The 20,988-nt window shown below is 36.9% G+C and overlaps 2 protein-coding genes across 2 annotated transcripts; one reads left to right on the top strand and one right to left on the bottom strand.

Moving 5' to 3' along the window:
* The first annotated feature begins 1,044 nt into the window (after positions 1–1,044).
* LOC119072995 (zinc finger protein 600) lies at positions 1,045–20,897 on the top strand. The gene is made up of 12 exons (XM_037178319.1): positions 1,045–1,575; positions 1,643–1,983; positions 2,227–2,385; positions 2,445–3,046; positions 3,676–3,843; positions 3,908–4,544; positions 4,812–4,830; positions 9,710–9,831; positions 12,697–12,858; positions 18,339–18,597; positions 18,662–18,897; positions 20,073–20,897. Exons 1-12 carry the CDS (start codon positions 1,312–1,314, stop codon positions 20,167–20,169), a joined length of 3,066 nt encoding a protein of 1,021 aa, XP_037034214.1. The 5' UTR covers positions 1,045–1,311; the 3' UTR covers positions 20,170–20,897.
* Positions 13,030–14,269, bottom strand: LOC119072558 (short-chain dehydrogenase/reductase ARMGADRAFT_1018421-like). Its single transcript, XM_037177794.1, has 4 exons — positions 14,011–14,269; positions 13,702–13,950; positions 13,332–13,635; positions 13,030–13,274 (listed from the first exon to the last, which is right to left on the bottom strand). Exons 2-4 carry the CDS (start codon positions 13,948–13,950, stop codon positions 13,048–13,050), a joined length of 780 nt encoding a protein of 259 aa, XP_037033689.1. The 5' UTR covers positions 14,011–14,269; the 3' UTR covers positions 13,030–13,047.
* Positions 20,898–20,988: the final 91 nt, after the last annotated feature.

Genomic DNA, 20,988 nt, shown 5'->3' with positions numbered 1-20,988 from the left:
TTTTGACAATATCTCGAGTAAATTTTGACCGAATTTCATGATTTTTTTTTGTTTGAAAGGTATTAACGAATGTAAAGCGTCGGTACTATTTCCGGTCTCCTAACAAAATGGCTGCCGGCGGCCATATTGGATTTTAGTAAAACGATATAAAGTGGGGAAAATGATGCTTAGAGAGTTTCTGTTAACATGGAAATAATGTGTTAAGTGTGAGGGGTTTCAGGGATTCCATATATGGACATCTATATATACCTATATACAGCTATATTGAGCTATATACAGGCATATAGAGCTATATAATAGCATATATTTATCTGTGAAATGTTTATTTATAGGAAAATATAGGTAAATATAGCGGTATATAGCTGTTTAAATAGGAATTTATGAAATTTGTCTTCGTACGGGGCTGTCTATATTGCCTCCGGCAAACAAGGCAAAGAGTGGATAATGTAAGTGATTTTAAAGGGAGAATAGTTTTTCAGCAGAGAAGAAAATGAAGTAAGAGAAATGAAGAGTTTCACATTAAAGGCTTTTGATACGAATAGGTGTTTCGTACGGGTCGGCGTTAGCTATGTTTTTTCAAGACATCTGTAGGCTTGCAGCCCAAAAGTACTGGGTTCATTTATATGTGCAACGATAGTGGGTGAGGCCAGCTACAACACCCCATACTCAGTTCCGTGGTACATCGAAGCTGCAGAGAAGGCGGACTCTCCGAACATTCACTATATTTCTAGTCATAACTCTAGTGGATCAACTAGCACCAAGCGGTGCGTATACTCTACCTGTAGGTCTTTTCAAGGCCGACAATCGTACAACATTACAACCATTTAAAATAATTTTTTCTTGAGTTATTGCCGAAAAACTGTTTTCGGTACCCTCTGGCATGTCTTCACTTTTGAGCGCTTTTCACAGAAAACCAAATTTTTTAAGAAAAATTGAAAGATACGTGTTGCCTAGAATTGAAAGACGAATCCAACGAGCTATCACTCATTAAAATCGGAGACCGATTGTTTCCCAATCACCTGAAGATTTGGCGATATCACTCTTAATAAAATCAAGCAAAAAAATTTATTTTTGTTTTGTTGTAAGTATGTAAAACATCTCAACGTTAACACCAGGTAGCGCATGAGTTTTATACAAATATAATAAAAAGTTACCTGCTGTATTTCGTACCTGTATATCTGTAAAACAAAACCGCAATAACGACCTCTGGTTACTCTGACCATACTAAAATTGAACATCATGAAAATATTATTCCATTCGTGTGTCAGACCTGTTTGTGGCCTTAATATAATGTCAGTGTTCTGAGAGTTGATGTTGTTGTTATTACCTTTCACAACATACGAAATATTGTGCGGATACATTGAATGTTTGCTGCTCTTCCATTTACTGTGTCATTTCATGGAAAACTACAGCATAAATTACTTAAACAATTCATTCGGTCATGAGTTCAATGAAAATTTCGTCGAAAATTTCAATGACCATGAACATCAGTCGTCGAAAACCCAGTACGAAATCCCATTGCAAGGAACAATGTTTGAATACGACGAACTCGGAATGTCTGCTAATGTTGTTCAGGTAAATTCAATTCGTACATTGCTCAGAGCGGAGAGATTTGAAACACAATTGCGCACAATGATTGTAGCATAATAACGCGTGGAATCATCATCATCATCAAGACAATCAGTCTAGCTATTTGGCCTTCCCAAACTATTACGAAAATCAAACTTCGACTTCCATTCCGGATAACATGACTACAAATGCATCAAGTGTTATTCAACAGTACGCACTTCCGATCGACACATTGCAATTTGCATCCAATAGACCAGCAGCTGACCTTGCACCATTGTATCCATTGATCGACAACAGTTACACAAGTGAGACGCCTCTTATGAATGAAAAGTCTTCAGTCCAGTTTTCTTGCGAGAGTGTCGGTTGCAACAAGACCTACGCTAGTCTATCCGGCCTGAACAATCACATTAAAAAGTGAGTTCTAACATATACGTAGTGACTGCAGTTGTAGGTTTGATTGAACTTGAAATGACGTTGAATAGTTCCAACTTGCTTTTGACCAAGTCAAAGTATGCTCCAAAGGTTTTGTCGGTTAAATTCAAAATGGAGTTGTTAAGTACATGTCTCTGACATTGCTCATTACAAAACCAGTCACAACGTCCTCCGACTTCAATTAAATCTCGTTCAATCTAATCGACTCCCCTCTGTGTCGTTCAGGAAACACTCTGTGGCAGCTCTCCTCCATTGTGATGAATGTACTGCCACATTTATGACCACGCAACAACGAACCGTCCACAAAATTAAAGAGCACAATGGACGAAAGTATCAACCATCGGTGCGGCAAAAAAACTGCATCAAAGACATCGAAAAAAATGGGTCGGTGAGTCCCTTGCTTTCCTTCCGAAAATCACTAACTGACTACGGTCCTTCGTCAGGAAATCCATCGAGCTAAATCATCAACAAAACAAATGCGAATCGTGTGACGATAAGTTCAATCAAAAAGCCGACCTAGTGAGACACATGCGAAATCGACATACCGGAAATGGTGAATATCCTTGCAGCAAATGTTCGAAGGTGTTTTTCACCTACGACATGTACAACGAACATCTCTCGCTGCACGACGAAAGCATACCGAAGCATACCTGCGACGACTGTGGCAAAGAATTCATTTCGCAACGCAAATTGAAAGAACATTCCATCATTCACCAGGAGCGCATCATGTTCAAGTGCGAAATGTGTTCGAAGATTTTCGTTCGCAGCCAGACGTTGCAATATCATCGAATCACATGCAAGGCGGCCTATCAATGCAGTAAATGTGTGGATAGTTTCATGACTGCAGAAGCATTGGAGAAGCATAAATCGTTCCACGAAGCGGATACGCATACTTGTGTGAAGTGCAATAAAGTGTTTCCAACGATGCACGACCTGCAAAATCACGAGAAACGGCACTCGCTACGGATGAACTATACGTGCCAGATATGCAAGGCGAGTATTTCCACGAGAGCTAAATTTCAGAAGCACATCAAAGACCATTTGGGTACGTATGATGTTGAGAGGATTCAAGGCTCGGAACGGGTTCGGGTTGACCTGTTTTAGTTCAGGTTGACCTGAACCGGATTCATGACCCGAACCTGAAAAATTATTTCGGGTTCAACCCGAACTTGACTCGAACTTGAATTTTCGATTTCGGGTTTAACCCGAACCTGACCTGAACCCGAAATTGTTCAACCCGAATTTGACCTGAACCTGAATTTTCAATTTCGAGTTCGACCCGAACCTGAACTGAACCCGAAATTTTGAATTAAATCAGGTCGGGTTCGGGTAACCCGAAATTTTGAGCGTTTATTACACTAAAAAAAGTCAAAAATTTCGGGTTACCCGAACCCGACCTGATTAAATTTAAAATTTCGGGTTCAGTTCAGGTTCGGGACGAACTTGAAATTGAAAATTCAGGTTCACGTCAAATTCGGGTTGAACAATTTCGGGTTCAGGTCGGGTTCGGGTTAAACCCGAAATCGAAAATTCAAGTTCGGGTCAAGTTCGGGTTGAACCCGAAATAATTTTTCAGGTTCGGGTTAAATCAAGTTCGGGTTCCGGTCTGACCGAACCCGACCCGTTCCGAGCCTTAACGGTAGAAAGTTGAGTATAAAATCAACTCGATTACAGAAAACAATTTGAAGTGCTCGGTGTGCAATGAGGAATTTCAAAGCTTAGTAAAATATGGCTACCACAAAGCTGAAATGCATGGTCTAATGAGACCGTACGATTGTCTTCTTTGCAGCGATCAATTCTGTACGAGACATGAATTGTTCATGCATCTGCATAACCACATCGGTATTTTGGCCTGACCTTTTTTCGTATCCTGACTGCTCTGTAACCAAAATTTGTCCATTTACAGACGTAACCGGAACTTATACGTGTGACTTGTGTGGCATTAAATTTTCCATAAAGTCCACCTTCGAGCAACACAAAAAATCTCATGCAAAAGAATCCGAACAAACGACCGTACCCAGTGAACTTACGGATGCCAATACATCCACACAACTAGAAAGTAAAATAGCCGACGATTCTTCCACAACGACCGTCGTAGCGATATCGTCGAAAAGATCATCAAACGACCAAAACATTCTGTGCAAAGCAGACGATTGTGACGAAACGTTCGCCACCCACAAACAGTTAAAGAAGCACATGATCATTCACAAGCTAGCCGCATACAATTGTCCGAAATGTAAGAAAAAGTACCATTCCAAACCCGTTTACGAGACGCACGTTCGCCTATGCATGCCTCAATGCGAAGACGTTGTACTGATTGCTGATGAAGACATTGACTCTGGCCCGATGGAGTGCAGTACGTGTTCGCAACTATTTGAAAATAAGAAAATTCTGAAGTTTCACCAGAAAATTTGCAATGATGATGGCAATGATGACGAACATACGGTTGGTGGTGGTAGTAGTATGTCAAATCGAGAAATTGAGGAAATTTACTTGAAAACAGAAGTTGAGGATGAGTTGGAAAATTTGGTGCCTGAATTTTAGTTTCCATTGACCAGTGAGGTGTTATTGAGTTATGAATGGGGTGAGGCCATCCATAAAGTCTGTGTACTAAAAAAAGAGGGTTCTCTAGACCCATGACCAGTATCGTTCTGTCGGACCTCCACTAAAGGGTGTACGTACTTTATGGACGACCCATTATAAGTGCTTGGCACTAAATATGATAGTTATTATTGTGATTTGAATGCAGGGTATTTAAAAATAAATTTGAAATGTTTTCGCTAGCTAAAAATGTTTTCCTTAAATTGAAGCCGAATTCGAGTACAAATTGTGAGTCTACTTATTATGCAACATTCCATTCATCTGGATGCGGCAAGAATATCATCACTTTAATTAATTCAGTTTGGTTTTTGTTCTTTTTAAACAAATGAAGCGATAGATATTTATAATAAACTATCAATGTAACAAACCTGCGGATCGTATTGATAATTGGATCAGTCAAAAGCACTCAAAAGAGTAAAAGTGACGCAAGTCCCTGTGCATACTTCCAAAACAACTGATATCGCTCAAATGAAAAATGAAAATTTTTAAATTTTTTTTTTAATTTTTTAATTTTTTAAAATTTTTAAATTTTTTTAAATTTTTTAATTTTTTAAAATTTTTAAAATTTTTAAAAATTTTTAAATTTTTTAAATTTTTTAAATTTTTTAAATTTTTTAAATTTTATAAATTTTTCAAATTTTTTTAAATTTTTAAAATTTTTTTAAAAATTTAAATAATTTTAAAAATTTAAATAATTTTAAAAATTTAAATAATTTTAAAAATTTAAATAATTTTAAAAATTTAAAAATTTTTGAAAAATTTAAAAAATTTTGAAAAATTTAAAAAATTTGGAAAAATACTAAATTTAGGAAAAAAAAATTGAGGCGAGTAGAGCTTACCAAATACCAAAAGCGAACAAATTTGTTCTACCATACCCATCCACACACACTTAAAGGTGTTCTTATATGGGGCCGGGGCCTATATGGGAACTTCGAGGAGCCCTAGCTCCGAAACGAGGCCGGTTACCCCCTAATTTTTTTTCTGGAATGTCTTAGAATGACGACTAGAATCTACTCCCAAAATTTCAACAAAATCTAAAGAAGACTTTAGAAGATAGGAAACACGGACGGACGGACCAACAAAGTAACGTAGGATTTTTTCATTTCGTTTAAAGTACTGAAATTGACCAAAATGTATGGAAATGGGGCTGCTTGGAAGATTTTTTGCGTGGCCAAATTTTAAGCTGCAAGAACGTGTGATAGCTCGTTGAACTCGTACGGACGCCTAGTTTTTTTTAATGGTAATTTGGAGTCATTTGTCTTTGAATTGTAGAACTTCAATATTTGCTGTATATATGGTTCTGCAGTCTACGACAAAAAATTTGTTTTGAAATTTTTTCTAGTAATAGGACTTGCGTCACGGGCGCTATGCTAACGCGCGCCCATGATATCATTTCCATCATTAGTTTCGTCACGGCTGACTTGACAATAAGAGATGAGATATCCGTCCGTTAAGGGCCTTGTTACCACTCCTATGAAGAACAATGATGATGGATCCGTTCGTCGCTCTCAAGTAGCCAGGGCCTATTTTAGGGTATTAAATTTCCGGTTATTACAAAAATTGATAAATTCTGGTTTCTTTTAAATTTTATAAAATGCCATCCGCATGCAATCAATTTAGCTCAAACACCTAGAAAACAACTAAAGTCGAAAAAATTAAAGAAGTCAAACTTTCTGATCGGAGCGCAGACGCAAGTACCCAAGACTTTTGGCATTTTTTCTCACTTTCACGCTAAACTTTTTTTTAGTCCGCTAAGGTATGGTTTCCACTCAACAAAAAGTACTCCGTGTTAGCGTCGTCAGAGAGCGAGCTGTCAAGTAAACAAAGTAAAAATTGAAAAAAAAAAATCAATTTTGCCTCTCACGCTGAGTACTTTTTGTGGAAATCGAATTACGTCATGTTTAAACCAAGGTAAATATAGTCAGCTAGGCCGCGCGTCTGAATGGCATTACCTCCGCCCATATATTTACCTTGGTTTAAACGGGGAATAGTATTTTGTGCCACCGAGAATTGAAATACGACTCTTTTCAGCACTCATTTTAGTGTTGTAAAGTGACTTATCTCAGCACCCGTTTGATGTGATATTACAACACTCAAAGCAGCGTTGATATGGAATTTGTATGAGTTGTTACAGCATTCGTTTGAGAAAATGCAAAGCAATGTGATCGATCAAAATTGAAGAGTGATTGTTTACAATCAAAGTTATGATTTTTTGTGCTCTTGTCTATTTCAATTCTCGGTTGGCACAAAGCATGATGTGTTACACGTATTGTAATGTTGATTTTTTCAGCACTAGACCCAATTTAAGGAAAACTTGGGTCTAGTGCTGAAAAAATCAACATTACAATACGTGTAACACAACATACTATTTCCTAACGAATGCTAAAATGCTTTTTTAGCGAATGAGAGGTTTCCAGCTCGAGCCGGAGGCGAAAAAAACGTTTTTCCTAGACGACGTGAGAAATGAGCGACTAAGTCGCGATATTTCAACACTAGTTAGGAAATGAGATTTTTTCAGCACACGACGCTTGAAAAATATTTAAATATTTCATCATTATAGTAATCCCGAGCAAACCCGAAAGTACTTCACTGTTTTAAATAATTAGTCGAAAAAAAAATCGATTTCTCGTATGAGCACCATCGATATAATATATACTGTAGATTCGCCTAGTCGGATGGCCTGTAGAGGCGCCACATTTTTTTATAGTACTTCAATCTCACTGAACTATTTTTTTGTGTAACAACTTCACATTGATTCATTCCCATGGATTTCACAACAGTGAAGTTTGTTCATGAGAAAATAATTCAGTGACAGCAGTTTTTTTATGAAGAAAAGTACTAAATTGTAATAGATTTTACCCTTAGTTTCTAAACTCCATTTTCCTATAATGACACACATAAGTTACGTTACACATACATCCATGTGATCTTTCCGCATAAAGTTAGTTTGACATTACTTATCTACCGTATATTATATCGATGATAAGCACCCTATTTGTACAATCGAAACTAGGTAGCTGTCAATACGCCTAGTAAAAATGTGTAAAAAAAGTGCAAAAACCGCACATGATAAATTATTGATGAAAATATTACGTTCTCAACTCAAGCGAAAGGATAATTTGTGTAATTTGTTTATCGCATATTTGCTGTTGTAAAGTAAGTACAGCGCGCGAACACCGCACATACAAACTCAAAACGAGGCTCCCCTAACAAAATAGGGAACAACAATAACTTACACACCGAAACATTTGTATTTATTATACACGCAAAAGTAATAACCCTCTCTGGAAGTGAAATTGCATGACATGTTTTTGTTATCAACGAATCGGGGGAGGACAATCGTATATATATGTAGATATTTCTTCTGTATAAATTATACCATCCGAATTGGGTATATAAATGTAAGATTCAGCTGTACGTTTTATATGACGTTCAACTCCAGCTATACACACGCTTTACTACGGGGAAAATCGGGTGTACGTTTCATGTCATGTAACATGTAGTCGATATACTCCAACAATTTCTGTATCGAATTTTCCTTTTCTATCTATGTTTTTCAACTCGCACTCCATTTTCTGTAGTCGCGCCGAACGGAACATCTCAGCGCAGTTATACGAAAAAAAAAGTAATTGCAAAGGATAATGGAAAATTCATAGGAATATAATAAAATCGAGGATTTTCCACCCGAATTATTTGTGCTTGGTGAACAGTGAATAAGTCTAGATTGTTCGTTTCGAAGTTGTCGCGAAAACTATCGTCATTTTTGCCAACACAGTTGTGTGATAAAAGGAAAAGAGAAAAGTGAAACATTGATAAACACATCGTCGTTTGGATTTAAAACAAAAGAAAAGTCTCATTCAAACCGATGTTGTAACATTGGATCGCCATTGAGACGTTACAAGGGAAAAAATTGAATTTTGGAGCCTCAAACGACAATTCTCCGAAAAAGGCAGGATTTTGCATTGCTATTTCGTTAAGCCGGATCACAGACAACGCGACCCATACTGCTACATACGGATGAAAATTTAAGGATAACTTCGCATCCGATTTAATAAATTGAAACGAAACATTTCCACATCCATCCAGCATTTATGAGTATTCTAATCGTTTTGATATTTTTTAAATCCATTTGTTTGTATTTACAACGGATCGTTTTGGGGTGCTACGAACGTTTTCTCAATCCAAAGCAGAAATATTTTCTAGCGTCGTCATCGGCAACATCAAATCAATGCCGTGGTGGATATCGATCCATTTTATCATCGTCAAGTGCACTGAATAAAACACGTGCGTTAGAACGAGAACGACTACTCGAACAAATACGTGCGAGGAAAAAAACCAAGATAAGGGTAAAATCCAAATAGATGATGAAGAGTGACTTACGTTGAATGGAATTATATATACATACGGCACAACAATTTTGGTAGATATATATTGTACTATATACACACATAGTCGGCTACATCATATATACGATACACACTTGCCGTCATCAACAATATAATTTTCGTTTCAATTGACGAGACATAACACTTGGCATACACTATATGTGCGTTTAATCAGAAATTAATTATCTGCCACCCTTTGTGAAAGCATCCCCATGTTAAAACAAAGAAAAATGTTAATTTCGAACGACAGACCACTCTAATTATTAAAAACAAAACAAAGAAAAAAATTGGAAGAAAAATAACATGGAAAATACACGAACAACAAGGGTGCGGCGTTATTGAACATTTTCTTGTCAAACCGCTGATACATTGCTTTTTTTTGGTATATAAATCAACAATCAAATCCGTATTTATATTTATATACATCGCATACATAACACGAAAGTTCGCTGACCCTACCCCATTATACATTTTCCTTATTAAACCATTTTTATTTCGTATGCGCTCAACATCATAATAAACAGCAACAATAACAAGGGTGGTTGGCAAAATCAGTTTTTCATTCATTGCTTCACCTCCTTAAAAAGTTAAAAGTAAATCAAACGTTCAAAAGTATCGAATGGCAACGAAGTGATGGCATTTTCGCATTTGTTGTAATATTACCGTCGTTGTGTTGAAAACATAATATGCAAAAAATACTTTCGTTGTGCTAACAAGATTAACCGCAAGAAATGGCGAAAATGTGTGTCAGTAAATCAGTAAATTTTGCCGATGAGGAAACAAATAACAACGATAGCAATCCGTTGAGGCATGGGTGTGCGGACCTGTGGAGTTGGAGCAAACGGTGAGTTAATTGAATTTAGATTTTAAGCGATTCGTTGATTCGAGTTTCCGGTAGATAAAAATTAGAGTCAATCAGATCGCAAGATAGATGCACGATTCATAAAGCCGGTATGAATTACAGGGCTTCCACTACTCCTAAAACTTCAAAAAATCCTAGGGATTCTACGAGAGATTTTAAACGGTGGAAGCCCTGGAATTATCTCGTGAAATTGAAAATCCTTTGGTACATGGGAAATGATTCGGTCCATTCCTTATCTTCTCACAAAAACAGTCATCTTAACACGAGTAGAGTTATTCATCGTAACACGAGTAGAGTCATCTGAGTAGTTTCAAACAGATCGATACAAAGTCGCTTACTCCATTAGTTTCGAGCTGAAGGTCTCCACACACTCACTCCCCCGTGTACGATCAAACAATGAAAACCACTCGCACTTTACATCATTATGAAGTAAACGGAGATCTAAACCATATATGAATGAGAGAGTGAGGGTCCATGAGTTTCTAATATTCGAAGAGATGTTGGAGATGTTTTCAGCTCTACCAAAATTCGGATAAAAAACATAGCTAACGCCGACCCGTACGAAACACCTATTCGTATCAAAAGCCTTTACTGTGAAACTCTTCATTTCTCTTACTTCATTTTCTTCTCTGCTGAAAAACTATTCTCCCTTTAAAATCACTTACATTATCCACTCTTTGCCTTGTTATCATATACAACTAAATTGCCGGAGGCAATATAGACAGCCCCGTACGAAGTCAACTTTCATAAATTCCTATTTAAACAGCTATATACAGCTATATTTAACTATATTTCACTGTAAATAAACATTTCACAGATAAATATATGCTATTATATAGCTCTATATGCCTGTATATAGCTCAATATAGCTGTATATAGGTATATATAGATGTCCGTATATGGAATCCCTGAAACCCCACACACATAACAAATTATTTCCATGTTAACAGAAACTCTCTAAGTATCATTTTTCCCAAGATATTTCTATTTTACTAAAATCCAATATGGCCGCCGGCAGCCATTTTGTTAGGAGACCGGAAATAGTACCGACGCTTTACATTCGTTAATACCTTTCAAACAAATTCGCATGAAATTCGGTCAAAATTTACTCGAGATATTGTCAAAATACACCACGTTCACTGTACGGCCGAGTAGCCAGATAACAGCTCACTCCAAGAGACCTAGCTCACGCTCCGGAGAACATAATTTCAAAAACTTTTTTTTCCCTGATTGGTACGGTCAATACCTATCTAATAAAGCTAAAACAGACGAAATATGTTCAAATGTGGCCGACCTACAAGCAAAAACTGCTTGCCGCCCTGTGCCTGTTCCACACCAAGGGGTCTAACTCACGAGTCGGTCATCCGATTTCCATAAACTTTTTTTTTGTCGATCGGTATTGTAAATACCTTTTATTTGACGTATAACTTACAAGTTTAACGTTTAAATGTCCGGAGATATCTTCGAAAAACCGTAAAGCACTTATTGGGCCACAGCTCGGGAGGGGTCGATCCAAAATCACTCATCTTCGAACTTAGCCTGTCTTTTGACATTACCAAACGGGGAAAAAAAGAATTTTCAAAATCGGATGCGTTTTACTCAAGTTATCGTGCAGACAGACAGACGGACGGACGGACAGACGGACGGACGGACAGACGGACAGACGGACATTTTTTTTTTCGCGGATTTGTCATCTCTAGACAACCACAATAGGTTTCCCCTTACTCAGGGAGTCCAATTCGACGTGTTACAAACGTATGCGTAAACCTATAAGACCCCAGTACTTCGTACGGGTCTAAACAATTTCCAGTGGAAATAACAAAAGAATTTCCAGTAATAGATCAGTGTCAAATAACTGTTCTTCTCTCAAAATAGTGTCAAATGAGTTGTCAATTTCACAAAGCTAACCTCAAACAATGACAGCTACATATAAATGTTTGTAACATTGTGGTTAGCTTTGTGAAAATGACAGCTCATTTGACATCTCAAACGACATTGACAATGATCTATTCCTTTGTTATTTCATTGAAAGTTGTTTTACTGCCTGTCCCATGCGAAAGTTGAACATTACAGAGCAATTTACTCGATTTCCTTTGGAATATTTTCGGTTTATTTTTTTTGTGAATTTTTAAGTCAAATTCAACTTTCGCATGTGGTAGGCAGCACTCGGTATCTGTTTTTCGACAAGTGTGTGCGCCTTCGACTCGAATATACAAATTCTACACTTGTCGAAAAGACATTTGCTGAAGCTTGTTGTTCAAAACTCACTTGGGAGCTTGTTATTATCACAATACTGTTACCTCGTGTAATGAATTACTTCCGCAGCATCTAACGTAATCTACTATTTCGTCCGAATTACGGCAGAATTAAACTGTCTCATACGTTTGTTCGAGCCTGTTACTTTTTTGTTTCTTTCCAAAATCTTCTACTTCATTAATTGACCATGCATTTTGCTGTATAAGACCAAGTTTTACCTAGTGTTCATAGCCCTATATTAACGTCTTTACCGATAACAGATGACTTAAAACAGTATTTTGTCAATATGATCGTTGTTCCACTTAAGCCGCCGAATACGTTTCTTATATCTGTGATGGTCGAAATAAACAAAACTTAATTTGACGTTGCAACAGATCTAGTTCGGGTATGAGTTTGTTCGTAATTTTTTGCACATTTTTCGTCCCACTTTCATCATTCCTTCCTACCTCTATGAAGAGAACGGGATTTATGGACGACCCTTGATAACATGTTCCGAACTGGATACCACTTACCTTACCTACCCAATTCACCGATACAGAAGCATAGACGAGACGAAATCTATTTTTTTATCAAAATGTTTTAAATTTTCAGACATCGATCTCCGGAAGTTGTGTTGGGTGGACCTGGGAACAGAAGTGTATTTTTTCATCCCAATTGGAGTAAAGGAACAGCCGGCGTTCGTGGAAACAAAATTTTAAACAATGGACGATATTATTGGGAGATACAGTTGTCCCAGCGTGTGTTCGGAACTAGGTGAGTCATGGATTTATTGCAGTGTCATTGGACGTTGACGGTAGGGATAGTATAAACAACATTGACTGGTGTAAAGACATTCTAACTATATTTTGAAGCGATTTGAAGTGAAATTACCATACCTTCACCATATTATTGGTGCCCAGGTCCCAAGTGCAAGCTTGATTTTGAAAACAATGTTCTGATGACTTAGGAAAATTGAATTCCCCCATCAATAATGACGCTCTGCCCAGTCATATAATCCGAATCCTTACTAGCAAGAAACGAGACAAAGTTAGCCACATCATCTGGTACGCTTGTACGACCAAGGGCAATCAATTTATCCGAATATTCCTTTATGACTTCTCCCTTCACTTTGTTCTCGTACGTCGCCAACGACTCGTCAATAGTATCCCACATCTGCGTTCCAACAATACCTGCAAATGAAAGTTTGGAACAAATTCCACATCGGATCGTACGTTTCAAATGCATACCGGGACAGTAAGCATTTACGGTGATCTTATGTTTGGCCAGTTCCAATGCGGCGGCCTGGGTTAAACCGCGCACAGCCCATTTGGACGCTGAGTAGTGACTCAACATTGGAAATGGACGGTATCCAACGATGCTGCATGCACCGACAATTTTTCCACCAGTTCCTTGTTCTATCATCACTTTGGCTGCTTCCTTATAACAGAGAAAAACACCACGTACATTCACCGCAAACATTTTCTCCCAATCGTCCAGTGTTATGTCAAGGAACGGTTTTACTTGAGCAATACCAGCGTTAGCAATAACGACCTGTTATTGTAAGTACACAGCTATGATATCAATAAGATCATAAATAAGTGAAGCAATCGTCCGTACATCTAAACTACCCAATTGTGCCGCAACACTTTTCATCATTGACTCAACCTCCTTTTCGATGGAAACATCAGCAATGATAGCAATCGACTTCTGACCCATTTCTTGTATGGTCTTTTGTACCTTGCTTAGCTCACCGGAAAATTTGTCAATGTCGTTAACAGCCACATTAAAACCATCCTTAGCTAAACGAATAGCTATGGATCGTCCAATGCCCTGCGCTGCACCGGTGACGAGAGCATTTCTGGACATCTGAAATTTATTTTCGGAATTTTTCGATTGCATAAATAACGTTGTGTGGTCGTGAATTACGTTTCCGTTTGGTGTGATACGACTCTGCTCTACTTTCAATTACAAAAAATTACTGCTGCTGAACGGATGGTTCTGTTATACACTTTTATTTGGTCGATAAAGACAACACAGCCTTCTCTAATTTTGAAATGAAGAAACAACAAATGAAACACTTCCTAATAGCAGATCGATTAGGAAAAATGACGACGCCCTTTTTCACTACTACAGTCTTTCTGTCTACACTTATCTATCTACCAATCTATATTCTATTACCTTTACCTATCAATTACCAAGGTCACACTGTACATTGTAGTAATTTCTTCTTCTTCTCATTTATTTACTCGGAACATAAAAAACGAGACATTTCATATGGTCTCATCTTAAATGTTTCGTTCAAGTTTTATCGGACTCTTTAATCTGCTTGCACTTGGGACTAAACATTTCTCTGCTTCTCTTATAAAATTGATACCCCCAAACGTGCATGGAAATAATGCGGTATCCTGGTATCCTAGATACCGGGAAGTCGTCGGGGCGAAAAATTGGATACCGGGAAATTTAGCCTTCGCCGAAGGCGATTTTCTTTTTTTTACTGTAAAAATTAGACCTCACCGGGAAATGTCTATCAGCGGGAAGTACTCATTGGGAAATAGCTGTCACCGGCAGAGATGGGCCCGTAATATTACCGTGTAATATTACCCGGTAATATTACGTAAAATTACGTAATATTACCCGAAGCTCGGTAATATTGGTAATTTAAAGCCTCGGTAATATTACGTAAGTTACGTAATATTACCAAAAATCAGTTAACATATTGTAAATTTTAATCATTTTCAACAAAAATTACTCGTTTTTAGCAAATTCAAGTGTATTTTATCGTATAATTTTGTTTTAGTTAGGCCTAGTTCAGCCTAGTTAAACAACTTGTTCAAAAACAGTCGAGTAGTATACACATTTGAATGAGCTTCAACCGAAATTGATAATTAAAAGAGCGTGGATTTTTACGATTTCTCTCAGAGTTGTCATTGAATGACGCCGTCGGCAACTCGGTCTTCTGTCACTTCATAAGAACACGGGCTTAAATCGAAAACTGAAATTTGTTAGCAAATGAAATTTCATTTCAAATTTCGTATCATAAAGGACCGAGTTTCCGGCACTGCCATCGTTGAATATTGTGGTAGCGACATACAATCTAGCGTGATAACGTAACACAAGTGCTTCCAAATCTTTCGACTCGTGTACCCCTTCTTCAACTAGCCGAATACGAGTTTGGTTATCTGAATAGTCGAAACAAACATTTGGAAACATCTACGCAAGAAGTAAGATTCCACATTCTTGTTCAGTCAAACTATACTTTACTCAACAAAGCTCAAAGTGAAGCATGTAATAGTAGTCTCCATGCTGCTAATGTAATTCATTCATTTTTACCTATTGTCTTGTTCAGTAAAACATACTATACTGAGGAAAGCTCAAAGTGACACATGTAATAGAAGTTTACATTCCATGCTGAGAAAGTAATTCTTTTATGTGATAAAGGTGTTTTCCAGCAACAAGCTCCGGTTACTGTCTTTTTGACAAATGTAGAGTCAATCAAACAAGTTGCTCAAAAACACACGAGTGAGTTTCCGAGTATCACAAAGTTGTTTCATAAGCAATCAATTATGTAGCAGTATCGAAGGTACTGGTTTACCGTGTGACACATGCGAAAGTTGAGTTTCACGTAAAATTCACGAAAAATGAACAGAAAATAGTCCACCGTATAAAGGATAATTTTCGCAAAGGACAATTGCTGAATAATATTCAACTTTCGCATGAGTCTGATAGTAAAATATCGAATTGTTACAATTTTGTATTGGTAAATTACGTAATATTACCGAAACATCGGTAATATTGGTAATTTAAGATTTCGGTAATATTACCCAATGTTACGTAATATTACCGTAATATTACGTAATATTACCGACAATAAATAAATTACCGGTAATTTCCCATCTCTGGTCACCGGGAAATCGGAAACAGCTATCACTGGGAAGAACTCACTCCAGGGGATATCTATCAACGGGAAGTACTCACTGGGAAATATCAATCAACGGGAAGAATTCAGAACTAACCGGAAAATAGCTGTCACTGGGAAGGACTCACCGGGAAATTTTATCAGCTCGAAGAACCTATTGCGAAGTTTCTACCGACGGGGATGAAATTATTGGGAAGTTTCTGTTAGCGAAGTCTATCAGCGAGAAATTTGTTTCTTGTCAGTGTTCAGCGGGAAGTCGGACAGTGTTAAGTCTCTATCAGCGGGAAGTACTCCTCGGGAAATTTTTATCAGCGGGAAGAGTTTATCAAGAAGTTTTCGTCACTATCCCGATCCCGATGAATTATTCTCTTCAACGAACTAAACTAAGAATTTAAAAACTTCGTCTGCGGCGCTTTTGCTCAAATTAAAGTTTCATTTAGAATTTTGAGTTTGTACAGTTTCAAAGAATGGTTAACATTTTTGCATCATCAAAAGTCAATCTTCAAAAAATTTCACTCGCTCCGCTCGCGACTTAATTTTTTTTATTTAAGTAAATTAAGGCAGAATTTCGGAAAGATTGTTATGCCCAACATATCTGTCAGATTAGACCATAAGACAATTTTCCAATGAGTTTATATCTGTTTTATCAAAGGATGGACTCGTGCAATAGACTATGCCAATCATATTTAACCAATGATGCCATTTTAAAGGTCATCAATAGTGGTGACTTTATCACTATTTTATTTTACCGGAATCATGCACACATTCAAATAAAAGCATTTCCGCCAAAAAAATCATTTTTTAAATTAACGGACAAAAAAATTTCAGTTTTGTGGTGTCACTTACGACTATCTTCACAACAGACATGTCAAGAATTTTGTTTACCTGAATGGCAACATATTTTTGTATGTTTTCTTCACATTTTACCGACTGAAAATTAAGGAATTGAACACTGAATTGCATAATCGACACCAAATTGCTTTTAAAAATGAGATTTTCACAACACCCACAAAGTTTGACCAAATTAATTTGTCTTTAAAAGTATTTCGGAGAATTTGTCCTAAATTCTGTTTAAGACACAAGCATGAGCACACTCGGAACTATTTTCTGTGCGAAATTTAAACTGAATCACTTTGTTTTACGCGAAATACTACAAATTTTCGACACAAACTTGTTTGAGATTTAAAATTTACTGTCCCGATTTGACATTTCATCAAAACAAAATTCAGTCAAAACTGGATGAACTGAGTGAACAATACTACTCATACTACTGTAATTGCAAAGTGGCAAACTTAAGACCTTATGTGGAATTTGGGTGGAAAATGGCGCAAATCACATATTTCAGGAATTTATAAAGTGAAAAATCTATCCGGTTTCAAGTTTTTTCGTCAAAAGACGAGACACGGGTATCTTTATTGTCAATTTTTAGCTGCTTTATGTAAAAAAATTGAGAAAAAAATCATTTTGGCGTAGTCTATTAGCATCTTTACAAACATTCTCTTCTACATATAGATCTCTTCGTTTGGTGAAACTGATGACGGAAAGGTGAGGAAAAGTGTGCAAACTAATTGAAACCAACTTCACAATTTTACATAGTAATGAATAAGTGAGAGCGTCCAATTCTTTGAAATGAATGTAAATAAACTAAATACGGGGAATTCCCTTAGAAGCAAAGTTGGTTGTCATTAGCAATGAAAGTCTAGAACAGGTATGGTCGATCGGCGAATTCGTCTTAAACGCACTCACATTTTATGTCAAAATAATATGAAAATGAGTGCGTTTAAGTACGAAAATCAAATTTTTATGTCCTCCGGGTGGACAATAGACCATACCTGTTTTACACTTTCATTGGTCATTAGTTTGCACACAAAACTGAACCGTCGATCATCACGCCAGCGGTCATTTTAGTGATCTATTGATGAGTGAAAATTCATACAGAAGAAAGCCACTAAAAGGTTTTAGCATTGTTAAAACTAATGCTAGACTTAAATCTGCACAAAAAGACTAGAAAGGGCTTGGGAAATAATATTCGCGCCACCGGGAAGTTAATTGCGAAACACCGGAAAATATTTGTCAAAATTTTGGGATACCTGGAAGAAAACATTATTTCCATGCACGCCAAGATAAGTCACTGAAATCGGCACTAACAGAACTGTAACAAAGTTCTGTTGATCTAAACATATATTCAGTCAAGCGAGTGATTTGTGGTTAAATTTTCTAGTTTTCTTGTTTACCACCAAATTAGCCAGAGTTCGCGGCTTATTATTTTTATCGCATCTCTCGACACCCGATTATTCCTGCTTTTCCTTCTCACCGGCTAATTTTCTTGATGCTTCAGCATGATGTTTGGAATCGGTACGAAGGACGCACGGCTCCACGCTAATGTCTTCATAAATCTACTGGGCGAAGATAAGAATGGCTGGGGATTATCACACAAAGGTCTTCTGTGGCACGATGCCGTTGGAGTTCGGTACACAAAACGTTTCAAAGAAAATAAGGAGACGAAAATTGGACTGTTATTTGATGGTATCAATGGCACGTTAACTTACTACAAGGATAATCGATGTTTGGGAGTTGCATTTCGGGGTCTAAATGAAGTAATTGATTGAAGGAATTTCTCTGTATGGGAGGCGTTATTCCTAACATCGATATCTTTTACAGATTCGTGAACCTCTGTTCCCCATTGTTTGCTCAACGGCTGCGAAAACTGATATGGCTTTGGTTGATATGCGACGTGATTTTGTGAATCTGCAGGATCGATGTCGGGCCGAAATTAGTAAGAAAATAACAAATCTGGACGATTTAGCTAGCTTACATCTTCCGGTCATCATAACAAATTATTTAGCTGAAGCCATGTATGAGACGGCAGTTCTATCAGCCGAAAATAATCCGAAAATGTAAGTATAAATTTGACCGGATATTTTTAACAAATTTGTTGGTACATCACATGGGGACACAAAGATTAATTTGTCGATCTAAAACACATACGAGCTAAAATTTGGACGACTCTTCAATATAAGTCTCTCCAAAAAATCGCCAAATTTTATGACAGAGCAAATAGAAAGTAAGAATCGAACGAGTATGAGAATCATTTACTTCTATGGATCTTAAAGTGACACTGACGCTAAAACAAATCAACGCTTTTGGTACCAGGGACTATTTATGGGAAAATACTTACGTAAATTTGCCACAATTTCCCGAATTTTCCTTCATTTTTCCAAACTACGGAAAATCTAGGAAAATATTTTCCCAAAAAAATCCCTGATGGGTAAAGAGGCGTTTCTTCTGCCTTGAAAATCAGTGCTCTAGGTCTTTACTTTTAGTTAAATAGAATAGTTAAATGCAGAAAGGGGACAACTCCCATTAGCGAATTATAAGAAAAATGAAATTTTCTTCGTTTAGTCTCATTTCGAATAGTCTGGCGTTGTTAATCGAAGTTTTTAATAGTTTCAAAGAAAAAACCATCGTCAGACCATTCGAAACAAAGCTGAACGAATGAAATTTCATTTTTCTTATAATTCGCTAATGGGACATGTCACCTTTCTGCATTTAACTATTACGACTCTTGACGCTAATTTATATTGAGCCGGTGGTATTGTTACTGATTTGGCTGCGCCCCTCAAAACACTCGATTTTTGACGCTTTAGGTCTGGTTGTATACTTGCCTTAAGCTGCCAACGCTATTAGCAACCAAATGAAACTAGCTATCAACAGACAGTGGCTTATGATATGTCTATTACTTTGAAAACCAAGTCTGTAGATCCACTCTCCCTTTTTAAATCTAAAGATTTGGTATCACAGTCTATCAGGTATTTTTAACAAAAGAAGTACCAGATTCTCAAGAGCACAAAACAGCTTCCCGTTCCTAGAAGGTTCCAGTTCTCTTGCTATTTGTTCCTTGATCCAAATTATCGACAGATTTGGAAACAATTTGTGCTACTCTCCCGATTGGAACAATCAAATCATAAGAATTCAGTTCCGTTTAATTGAGCCTGAGTATCAAGATCTATGAAGAAAATAATGTTGAATGTGAATAAAATGTGAACAATTTCCTCTTTCATCCATAAACTAGACTGCAACCGGATTCACCTTCATCCTCGTCATCATCGGAAGCATTACCCGATGAACAAACCGAAATCGGTCGAATGAAATTCGTTGCTTGGGTTTGAATTGTTCATGGAAAAACCTGAACTACTTACTGACAGACTAAATATAGATCTACCAATGATGCCGTTTTTATGAAACTTTTTTTTTTGAAATATACAACAAAGGCACCGTTTCAAATCTGCAGGTATTTTGCTTTTAGTTTTACTTTTAAACCGAACAAATTTTTTGTGATTTCTTTTTTATACATTGAACGAATTATATTTCCATTAAAATTTAATTATTTCTAACGGTAATATTTAGCCAACGTACATTTAAATTGATCTCTACACTTAAAACGAGAATGTATAATATAACAATGAGGAAGGAAAAAATACTTTTTAAAAGATAATTACAAAAACAAGAAAATTATTTAGCTTAGAATTAAGAGGAAACGTAGTGGAAACTTGTACATTAACGAGGAAATAAAGCGAGTGAATTCTAGTCAACTCACTAAATTGTAAGTTTAAGACATTAATCGTAGTGAAAATCTGTTTCTTACGAGTACATTCAAGTACTTTGGTCATAAAAGCATCAAGAATTACAACAAATTAATTTTTTAAATTGTAATTTATGCAAAGCGAACCAGATGGCAGACTCTTTTTAAATGAAAATTCCTGTACTGGCGTCCATTTTGGATTAAAACTTGTGCCCTTAACTTAAGTATAGTCGTCTCTTAGATACAACACCCGATGCGCCTCTTCCACGCCAGTCTGCTAGCTTTCATATTGATTCTTTATATTTGTGATTTTAAATGGAATAGAGCAAACACGGGTCACACACGCCGAAGTAAATTGCTACGTTAGAGTATCTCGCCACAGGCGTACCAACCTAACATTTCTCTG

The sequence above is a fragment of the Bradysia coprophila genome, assembly GCF_014529535.1.
Source record: "Bradysia coprophila strain Holo2 chromosome IV unlocalized genomic scaffold, BU_Bcop_v1 contig_84, whole genome shotgun sequence".
Lineage (NCBI taxonomy): Eukaryota > Metazoa > Arthropoda > Insecta > Diptera > Sciaridae > Bradysia > Bradysia coprophila.
The sequence above is the reverse complement of the archived record's forward strand: the minus strand, read 5'-3'. Positions and strand labels throughout refer to the sequence as shown.

Bases quoted from the DNA above. Each gene is read 5' to 3' on its own strand.
- LOC119072995 (XM_037178319.1), top strand. From the start codon at position 1,312: ATGTTGTTGTTATTACCTTTCACAACATACGAAATATTGTGCGGATAC. The intron at 1,984-2,226 runs GTGAGTTCTAAC...TGTGTCGTTCAG, and splicing joins CTGAACAATCACATTAAAAA to GAAACACTCTGTGGCAGCTC. The intron at 9,832-12,696 runs GTGAGTTAATTG...TTAAATTTTCAG, and splicing joins CTGTGGAGTTGGAGCAAACG to ACATCGATCTCCGGAAGTTG.
- LOC119072558 (XM_037177794.1), bottom strand. From the start codon at position 13,950: ATGTCCAGAAATGCTCTCGTCACCGGTGCAGCGCAGGGCATTGGACGA. The intron at 13,636-13,701 runs GTACGGACGATT...TTACAATAACAG, and splicing joins CACAATTGGGTAGTTTAGAT to GTCGTTATTGCTAACGCTGG. The intron at 13,275-13,331 runs GTATGCATTTGA...TTTCATTTGCAG, and splicing joins CGTAAATGCTTACTGTCCCG to GTATTGTTGGAACGCAGATG.